Source organism: Galeopterus variegatus, unplaced genomic scaffold, assembly GCF_000696425.1.
Source record: "Galeopterus variegatus unplaced genomic scaffold, G_variegatus-3.0.2 Scaffold281, whole genome shotgun sequence".
In the NCBI taxonomy this organism is placed as follows: Eukaryota; Metazoa; Chordata; class Mammalia; order Dermoptera; family Cynocephalidae; genus Galeopterus; species Galeopterus variegatus.
Window position 1 is genome coordinate 653,729 of NW_007726392.1, and position 10,970 is coordinate 664,698.

Genomic DNA, 10,970 nt, shown 5'->3' on the forward strand with positions numbered 1-10,970 from the left:
AATAGCTAGTGGTAGACCCATGTATTTGGGGATTTCTCCACATATCTTGGACTGGAACTTCTCTCAAGCTGACTTAATCAAATATCATAAGAGACTAAGTGTATTCAATCATATCATCAATAGGTTCAAGGTATTTATCCACAACATAATTTGTCTTATCCATTGCTGAGATACTAAAGATTCCAAACTAAGGATGTCCTCGGAACTCTCTGGAAAGAACCTTATTGGGTACCATTGAAAATACACATTAGTCAAACTTTAAGTAATTGACTTTTAGTCCATGTTTCACAATTTTAAATGTTCAATTCCACTTGGAAAACTGAATATTTAGATGATCTTAAGCTAAGGATCTCCAGAGATCTTCCAGAACTACATCACATCTTCCACAGAAGATCTTCAGACAGACAGATGGCTTCTTGATATTAAAAAGCCAAAAGTTTGTTCTTTGACAAGACTAACAAAGTAGAAAACCCACTTGCTATACACTGAATGTTTGTGTCTCCTCAAAATTTGTATGTTGAAACCTAATTCCCAATGTGATGGTATTTGGGGGTGAGCTTTTGGGAAATGCTTAGATCCTGAGGGTGGAGTCATGAATGGGATCAGTGCCTGTATTAGTCCATTTCTGTTGCTTATAACAAATACCCAGAACTGGTTGATTTGTAAAAAAACAAAATTAATTGCTCACAGTTTCAAAGGCTGGGAAGTCCAAAGTCCAAGGAACACATCTAGTGAAGGCCTTGTCCTGATGGTGACTACAGTAATTCAGGGTATCACCTGGCGAATATGGTGGAACAGAGAGACAGCATCACGCACGCTGTCCTTTTAAAGCCCCCTGAAACCACGCCCATGACCACCATTATAAATTCATTCATTAGGGAATGGTCCTCAGAATCTAATTACCTTTTCAAGGCCCCACCTTTCAATGACCACAATAGGACTTCTTAGCCTCAACAGTTACAGTGGGGATTAAGCTTCAATGACTTCAGGGGGTGGGGCAGAGGGGGCATTCAATCCACTGCAGTGCCCTTATTAATATATCAGTCAGAAGAAGCAACACACCAAAAGAGATAATTGAAGAGAATTTAATAATTGACTTATAAAAGTTTGGGAAGGGTTAAAGGAACTAGCAAAGAACCCAGATTCTTGGGAAGCCTTTTCCAAAAACTTAAGCCCAAAAGGTCAAGAGTACAGTTAACAATGCAGTGAAAGGTAAGTGGAAGAGGAGCCTCCTGACAGGAACTGCGGCTTCAGGCAGAGGAAGGCGGCCTCTGCCAAATCAGTCCCAGCAAGTACACACGCAGGGGATTAAATACCACAACTTCTCTCTCCTCCTGTCATCTGCTATCTTTCCACTGCTTCTGTCAGTAGAATCCCAATGGAAGCCAGAGGGTGAAGGAATCCAGATAATGAAGTCTATAGAGGCAGCTCCAGGATACAGAACAGGATAGAGAATGCTAAAAAATAAATCTTGAAGAGCAAATGAAAATGTGTTTATAAACCATTTTTATTGCTTCATTTTTAATTGTTTCCAAAGCCTTTCTCATTTTTCTATTGGAATGTCCTAATTCTTCTTGATAATTTTCTAATGATTAAGGGTAACAACTCATTTTTCCGGTTACATATGTTCAGTTGGATTTTTTTTCCCTCAGTTTATCCATGCTATTTAAATTTATATGCATGGTGTTTGTGACATACAGAGGTTTTAAATTTCTGTATAATCAAGTATGTAAAAAATTTTTGTATAAGTTTTCTCCTTGATAGCATACTTTCTACTTCTTCCAAACCCCAAGATTTTAAAAATTCATCTATATTTTCTTTGAATATTTTATGGTTTCATTTCTCACATTTTATTCTTTAATCTATCTCAAATTTATTATATGGGATGATGGAAAGTAAAGATCTAATTTCACTATATTCTAAGTGTTCAGTCACTTGTTTCAGCACTATTTATTGACTGATCATTTTGAAAAAGGACATCTGCTAAATTTACATATTTATATAGCATTTCTATACTATTTTCTTTATTTTTCAACTATTCCTTGCCACTGCAAACATTTTAAATTGTTTCTTTCTAAATTATGTCATTTGTAACAACTTGGCTGAACATGGGGACATTATGTTAAATGCAGTAAGTCAGGCACAGAGAGTCAAACATGGCGTGTTCTCACTTACATGTGGAATCTAAAACAGTGATCTCATAGCAATAGAGAGTAGAATGGTGACTACAGAGGCTGGGGGTGGAAGGAATTGGTTGGGAGACACTGGTCAAAGGGTAGAAAATTGCAGCAAAACAGGAGGAATAAAGGATAAGGATTTAAGGTGATGGATATGTTACTTAGCTTGATTCAATCAGCCCAACTCTACACATTTCACATCACTGGGTACCCCATAATTATATACAATTATAATTTGTCAAAAAAATTAAATAAATAAATATTTTTACTAAAGAGTAGTGTGATAATATTAAGGGCATCACATCTTGGGCATGAGTGGTGACAGTCAGCTTTGTAAATATTAATAACCAACAATAAAGAAATAAATAAATATTAATGGCAAATATTTATAGCTATCACTATATACCAGGCACTCTTCTAAACCCCTTACATCTATTAATTCATTTAATCTTTATGACATATCTACGAGGTATATACAGGCTTTCCTGAATAATGTGATATGTGCTTTTGTAAAACTTGATTCTGCAAAATCATGTCCAAAAAATAGAAGAGCTTATGGGGAAAAATAAGGTTGAAGAAGACTATTGAAAATATATGCAACTTTGCAACCAGAGCACTAACTGAAATAAAAACAATCCCAATAAAAATCCTACAAATATATGTCTCTGCTAGCCTTTGCACCTACATCAGTCAATCATTCACAGCCTTTAAACTGGGTCTTATGCTTCTTTCAAAGTATGGATCTTTAAAAAACTGTCAAAAAAAAAAAGTATGGATCTTTGAGGGCATTAATTTCTAGAAATCAGTTTCATTACAATTAAAAATCTGAACCAGGGTAAATCCCTATCTATCAATACACTTTTTCCAAAAACAGGAGGAATGTTTTCACGGCTACGTAATCTTTACTAAGTTCCACCAATAACTCAACATTGTGTAGAATGTAGAGGTTCTTGAAGCCACTCCAGTAGCTCCCATTAAAGAAAAGCACTGCAGCAGCAAAGTTTTCAGCTTTTTTCATAGATGCTCATATATTGCTAAAGCTTTCTCTTTAATTAAGAGAACGCTGCCCTTCTTAGTCTCTTTTGTCTTCAATCAATATGCTTAATTTCTCCTTTTTCCTTTGCTGTATTCTAACAATTCTGTAGCACTGGCAATTATTTTTGCTAAATATTTTCTCCCCCAAGAATCATGTTCAATTAATTGCAAAATTGACACCTTTAATTCAATGTGAGTATGACATCGCATTCATTCAAAATCCTTGAGAGTTTTCAAGATTTTCTTTGTTTAAATACTTCAGAATTTGAACCTCACCAACTTTATGATAATCAACTCACTGAGCCTTCGCTGACATTTTTATAATTAACTCCCCATATGTAATTAATATGAACTATGTTGCTAGCCAGAAAAAAATATTTTTAAACTTCCTTCTTGGTGTTACTTGAAAACAAGAATAAAATATTTACTAGAATAAGATGTGAATACTTTTGTAAATACAAAATCTTGTTCTTCTGCATTCTGCTGAGACATGTCAATATGATTCTTGATTTTCTTTGCTTTTTCTCTCTTAAACTTTTTGTCTTTGATATTCTTAAATTTCCCTGTAATGTGTTTAAGTGTTACAAGTTCCCCCACCTTATCTGTCTTCTTTGTCTCCTTTGAGCCCTTTCAGTATGAGCTTTTTCATCTTTAACTCAGTCCAGTTCTTGGTCATCAATTATTCAAATATTTCATTCCTTCTCTCCATTTTTCTATCTCCTGGAACTCCGGTTATACAGATAATTACCTTTTTACTTCTATTTGCCATATTGTTTTGCTTTGTTTTTACATTTTCCAATGCTATTCTTTCCTCTACCATCTGAGACAGTTCCTTGAGCTGACATTCCAGTTAATTAATTCACCATCAGCTGAATCCATTCTGCTATCTAATCTAGCTTTATTTCATCCAATTTAAAAATACATTTTTCAGAAGCCAAAGGCAAGTCAGACTTTTCCTTGCCCCAGCAAGCATGTGGCCTATAATCGGTCACCCAGAGGCTCCCAACCATGATTTTGGATCTTGGAGCTATGACTCGAAGAGACACATCCACAGAGTGAAACATGGGCGGTGGTACCAGCATCTGTCCCCACAGCATGATTCGGTTATGTTCTCAGTTGTTTCACCCCTCTTGGTTCCCATTCTGAGGATGATTTTCCTGCCTTCCCATTGATTCTGTGAGACAGCCAATTATCTACCCATAAATTTGCTTTCTCCTCAAGTATATGAAGTTGGATTATACTGTTCATAACTGATTCAATAGATGGTGGGATCTGAGATATGGGAGAAGTGCAGGAGAATTAAAGAACTAATTTCTTCCTTCTACATAATTAAGACTCTGTAGATACTGTCATAAATCATGGTTCAAAAAAAGCAGAGTTGAAAACATATTATTTACAATTACAAAATTAATAACTGAAAGAATGACAAATAAAACTAATCAAATTTGGGAGAGGGAAATGGATTGGGGATTAAATGAGATAAACCCCAAACCTCGATGAATAGGATTCAAAGGCTACAGTTCAAAGTTAATAAACCAAGTAAGAGAGGCAAAATCCTATTGTTTAGAGTTGTGAAAATAACCAGTAGAAGAACTAAAACAAATGATAAAATATAATTGTATCTGGGCAGCAGGACTAATAACGGGGAGTGGAGTGGGAAAATGTTGCTGTTCACTTGATACATTTCTCTACCATTTGAATCATTTTTAGCCATGCTCATATATCACATTTTTAACATTTCAAATCTCCTCTAGGCTGCACCATCACAGAGCATACCATATGGAGTGGGAAAATGTTGCTGTTCACTTGATACATTTCTCTACCATTTGAATCATTTTTAGCCATGCGCATATATCACATTTTTAACATTTCAAATCTCCTCTAGGCTGCACCATCACAGAGCATACCATATAATTGAAAGGAAGGCTATTAATATCTACACACATGCACTCACACATGCACGCGCACACAAGCATGTGCACATGGACCCAGCTGCAACTCTGAGAATGCAAACTATAAAGGATTTGATGACATAGCGATCAATTCAAGAACACAGATTTGCCTCCAGATTTGTTTTCTTGGCTAAAACACAAAGCAGCCTCACACCCATCACAAGCAAAATCATGTACAGAAAAAGAAGGAAACTGAACACCAAAAGGTGACTGGAAAAATGCGAGATTTTTTTTCCCAGTTTTACTGAGGTATAACTGACAGATAAAAATTGTATATATTTATGGTGTACAACATGACGTTTTGATATATGTATACATTGTGAAATAATTACCACAGTCCATCCAATTAACATATCCATCACCTCGCAGAGTTGTTTTTCTTTTTTTTTTTTTTGTAGTAAGAGCATTTAAGATCTACTGTCTTAGCACATTTTGAGAATATAACACAGTATCATTAACTATAGCCACTATGCTGTACTTTAGATCTCCAGAACTCATTCATCCTATCTAACTAAAACTTCAAATCCTTTGATGAACATCTCATTTCCCCTACCCTCCCAGCCACTGGCAACCACCAGACTACTTTCTGTGTCTACAAGTTTGTTTTTTAATTTCACATATCAGTGAGATCACGCTGTATTTGTCTTTCTGTACCTGACTTATTTCACTTAGTATAATGTCCTCCAGTTCCTCCATGTTTCTACAAAAGATAGGATTTTCTTCTTTTTAAAAGCTCAAGAATATTCCACTGTGTGCATATATATATATACACACACACACACACACACACACACACACACACTACATTTTCTTTATCCATTCTTGCACTGATGGACACTTGCTTGAGTCCATATCTTGGCTATTGTTTTGCCCCTATTTAAAGCAAGCCATAGCAGCTTTGATTTGTCATAAATTTGGATCTTAGCTCCCAGGTGTCCCACCAATAACAAATTTGAAAGATCAGTTGCTTATTTCACCTGTTTAAAAATACTCATAAACTTAAGCATTCCACAGGATAATCCTAGTAATCCTTACTAGGATTGTACAAGTATGAACACTGAGATACTTAAGGATTACTGAAAAGAGCACAAGACTTGAAGTCAAAAGTCTGGGACTGTTCCATCTTCATCATTTACCAGGTGGTGACCTTGAGCAAACCAGCTGGAGTTTTGTCACCTATAGAATGGGAATTACTAACTTCACAGAGTTGCTATTAAAAGCAAATGAGATAATGGACTATATAAAGGAATGCCTGACAAAATGCAAAGCCCAATACAAATGTTAGGTGCTTTTATGATCATTATATAATTGGTCACAAAGGACATCTGTATAAAAGCAGGGATAGCATAATGGACATTCATCATACTACTACAAATATAACAAAGAAGAAGCACCTTTCTATTTGAAAAGAATGAATATTATCATTCCTAGAACACAAAAAGAGGTACTTGACCTCACACAACTCACAGTGACACAGCAGAGCCAGTCTCCCAGCCCTCTGGCCTNTCAAATATTTGCACACCAAAACTCTGATTGCAGGCATGGAGGGGCCAGAGTGGACAGTCAGGATGACCAGCAAGGAGAAGGCATGACCTCTTCAAGAGCAGTGCTCTTTACCAGAACAGAAGGAAGTGCCCCTCACTCTCATTTTGTTCACTCCAGATCTTGGGCATCAGAGCTTAATACACACCATGGCTGCCAACTGGCTTTTATCCTGAAAGGCAAGTCAGGGGCTCAAAGAAACTTCCAGAAATTTAAAGATGTTTTGTTTTGTTTTTCAATTAGGTAACTAGACTTAATACAGTAGAGAAATTGAAAATTTATTTGGTATTTCTTTTTTTAAAAAGCTTATCTAAAATAACTAACATTAGTGGAAAAGTGAAATTTCATAAAAATTAATAATTACTATATTAATTGTTCCTAATCTCTGTTTCCTATAATAGAAAAAAATGTAACTTACATATGCAATGTGAAAAAAATGAATTATGGGCCAGCCTGTGGCTCACTCGGTAGAGTGCAGTGCTGATAACACCAAGGCCACAGGTTCGGATCCCATATAGGGATGGCCGGTTCACTCACTGGGTGAGCGTGGTGCTGACAACACCAAGTTGAGGGTTAAGATCCCCTTACCGGTCATCTTTAAAAAAAAAAAAAAGAAAGAAAAAAATGAATTATTTGCTATATATAAACAGAATATAATATCTCCTTTACCAAACATAAAGCCCCAGTCTCGATTTATGTAATATACTAAAATGATGTACTTTGTATTCCCAAAAGAGAAGTGGTATTGGTTTTCATTCTGTATTTCCTATTGTCCATTCATTGAATTGGTGTCAAAGAAAGAAAATCCTAAAAGATGTAAAAGCAGCTCCCTTCCAGAGAGCTGTCAAAAGAGTGTCTCAGAAGAGTATCCTGACCACGTCTTTCTCCCCTGATCATGAGTCCAAGGATTTCCAAGTACACACTGTCTTCCACAGGATTCTCTGACAAGTCTGCTTCACCCTAGGAACCCATATGGTTAATATGACAGAATGAAGAGAAGATGGGCCTCCATGAGTGTCTCAGAGATGAAGACAGGGGTGAGATTAGCAGAAGACTCATAGGTGGTGGAGAAGGGGCTAGCCAGAATATAAACCACATAGTGTGGTATAAGGAAGAAGTATAAGGAAGAAGCCCCAAATTTTCAGGGCAGTGATGTGAACCTTGGCCCAAGCACCCCTCCTACCAGCTCTATGGACCTTCCTATTCCTGTGGTGTCTATACAGAGAGACAATCACAGTCCCAGAAGAAAAAAGAAATACCTTGAAAGGCAATCAACTTCCTGCATTGAGCTGAAATATAGAAAGATAGTGCCAGCTTGAAAGGGAGTATAGAATGCTGCTATTTCCTTGGGAAAGACTGTAGGATTTTAAGCTAAATTTTGACTATTAGTAACAAATTGATTATAAAGTGCCCAAGAATGCACCAGAGACTCAGGCTATAGGCCCTCAGCTTCAGCCACAAATAGGCATAGTGTTCAAAGGTTGTGATCTTCTTGCAATAGATACACTGAGAAAAGTGGCAAACCACAGGCTGGCCTGGCTTACCAGGATTCAGAGGACACTGATAACAGCAAAGCAAGTGGCTGCCCTGGAAAAGTGGAAACAGGCTTAGTTCAACAGAATCTGCCAGTGCAGGAGAGACCAGCAGGCAGCCAGGCCCAGGACAATGAGGCTGCATGAGGACCCCTTGAATGTTCTGATCCATTCTCCAAAACTCCAGACCACAAGGACGCCATTTCCAACCAGGCGCATGAGAAATCCAGCCACTGCAGCTGGCATCAGCAGTCCTAGGGCAGAAGTCAGCTTGGCTGGGGAGAGGAGCCTCTTACTGCAGTCCCACGAGGAGTCCTGCTTCAAGTGCTGATGAGTATGTATGGTTCTTGGCTGGGGTCAGATCCCCTGAGGGTGACATCACACTCAGGGCAAATTTTCACACCACAAAATCTGGATTTGGCCTTGTCCTTCTGTACCTGTCCTCAAGCAGAGACTGAATAGCTATGACCAGGAACAGAGAGTTCAGAAGTTACAATCCCTTCTGCATTTGCATCTATATGAACCCTGAGTCTGGACTCAGAGACTGAAAACAGTAACACAGACACTAACTGTCCATCTTAAAGGTCATGGGCTAAAGTCTAGACATGAGAACATAATATAATAAGACTACTCAATAAGAAAGACCAAATCAAAACATTCTCAAGTTCTATACAGTGCCAGATATGAGCTCATATGCTATTGAAAAAAAGAAATTTTATTTTCATAAGAAGAACTTTGAACATGTGAGCATGAAAGTTAAATAACCTCAGAAAATAAAAATATATTTCATTATCAAAGGGAGAAATAGGGGAAATTTGGGGGAAGAAAACAATCAGAAAACCAAAACATATTATATTTAAGTGCCAAACAATAAAAAAATATAGATCAGGTCAGGGAGCCACTACTGCTAACCATGGTCCCTTTATGGCCAAGTAGCCACACACACACTTGCCTTAGCATATATCTCACATGAAAATTTTAGAGGATGGAAATGAGCTAAAAGAAGTGAAAAAAACTTGCACAATTATCAAGAAATGTAATAAAAGTGTTTCATTTATTATCCTTCAGATTCCACCTTCCCTGGGACCAGCCTGATACAAATGGCTGTGGTAAGATGGCCACCCAGATTCCACCCCTGGTGTACACTCCCTGAATAATCCTTGGGCATGGGTGGGACTGTGATTAGGCAAAGGTGAAAGGCTTTTGCAATTGTAATTAAGGTCCTCAATCAGTTGACTTTGAGTTAATCAAAAGGGAGATTACCTTAGGTGGACCTGACTTAATTATCCTAAAGTTTTGAAAGAGGGACTGGGCCTTTCCAGAAGAGAGAGATTCTCCAGCTGCCATGTTGTGAGGAGGCCCATGACAAGAAACTGCAGGAGGCCTCCAGATGCTGGGAGTGGCCCCCAGCTGACAAGGACCAAGAAAATGGGGACCTTGGCCCTACAACCATAAGAAACTGAATTCTGAAAAAGCATGTGAGCTTGGAAGAGGACCCCAAACTTCAAAAAGAAATGAAGCCCAGCCAGCATCTTTAAAAAAATAAAAACAATAAAGCCTATATTACTCTTTCAAACATCAAAGATGTAAGATTAGGAGACTCTGACTTCTTCCTTTCTTTACAAATATTTGTCTCTACTCCACTTACAGATATGAAGTGACAATTAAGGAAAATAGTCCAGCCATCATCTTGATTGCAGCTTGTGACACTCTGAACCAAGGGCCCAGTTAAGCTGTGCCCAAACTCTTGATCCACGGAAACTGTGATATAATAAATGTATGTTACTTTAAGCTGCTAAATTTGTGTTGCTACACAGCAAATAGAAAACTAGTACAGTGCTCAAAGCAGGCTGGAAAAAACCATGAGGAAATGGAGAGAAAGGACAAGTGGATTAGAAAGAAGGAAGAAGGCTAGGCTAGTCTTTCAGGAAGGCAGCATGGGCGTGGAGGAAAGGGGGCTGTACTAGGAGCCAGGAGACCTGGAGTCTGGCCTCAGCTCTGCCTCGGACTCTCTATGAAGCTGTGGGAAGGCTGCTTCCCCTTTCTGGACATCAGTTGCTCTACTGTAATGTAATGTGATTGGAGAACTAGATTTCCATTTCTTCAACTAAGGTTTACACAGTGCTTGTTATATGCCAAGCTACAGTGTACTAAGCACAGGGGACAGAGCAGTGAGCAATATGCAGTCCCTGCTTCCAGGGAGGGGACATTCTGCATTGTCTCCCACACTCCTAGTCCCGGTGCCCTAAAACTGTGGCTGCAGGCTGTGGAGAGGTACAGAAGAAGGTCACAATCTTCTGTTGGAGAGAAAACCTGGCTGAGGTTTCAGCTTGTCTAAAAGCAGGGCTTCTTTGGTGGCTTTTTGAGAGAGACATGAATGCCTCTCTCTCACACCCTGCCCCATGCTAGCCTGGGCAGTGGAACCTCCTACAGATCATGGCAGCCAACTGACGTGTTTCCAGAAAGCCTAGTTTGGCTTCAAAAAACCAAAAATCTCCAGAACGTAAAGGTGGGCTTTTGGCAGACTACTTAATACTAATGTTAAGAGAGGCTAAACTACATAAAGGATTGAGATAATCATTTAGTTAATTCCACTAAGAAAAATACTTGCCTAAAAAATATCCAGCAATTAATGTACAGGTCCATCTTTCTTAGAACACATATTATTTTAAAATTATAGCTATTTTTTACTTCCTTTTATCAGTCAGTATATTGGCAAAGAAAATTGAATT

The 10,970-nt window shown here is 38.0% G+C and overlaps 1 protein-coding gene across 1 annotated transcript; it reads right to left on the reverse strand.

Moving 5' to 3' along the window:
• Window positions 1-7,599: 7,599 nt before the first annotated feature.
• LOC103585869 (taste receptor type 2 member 5) lies at window positions 7,600-9,585 on the reverse strand. Its single transcript, XM_008566959.1, is given in 6 exon segments — window positions 7,600-7,706; window positions 7,709-7,805; window positions 7,807-8,079; window positions 8,081-8,208; window positions 8,211-8,589; window positions 9,502-9,585. Coding segments are annotated over 6 exon segments (1,068 nt in total).
• Window positions 9,586-10,970: the final 1,385 nt, after the last annotated feature.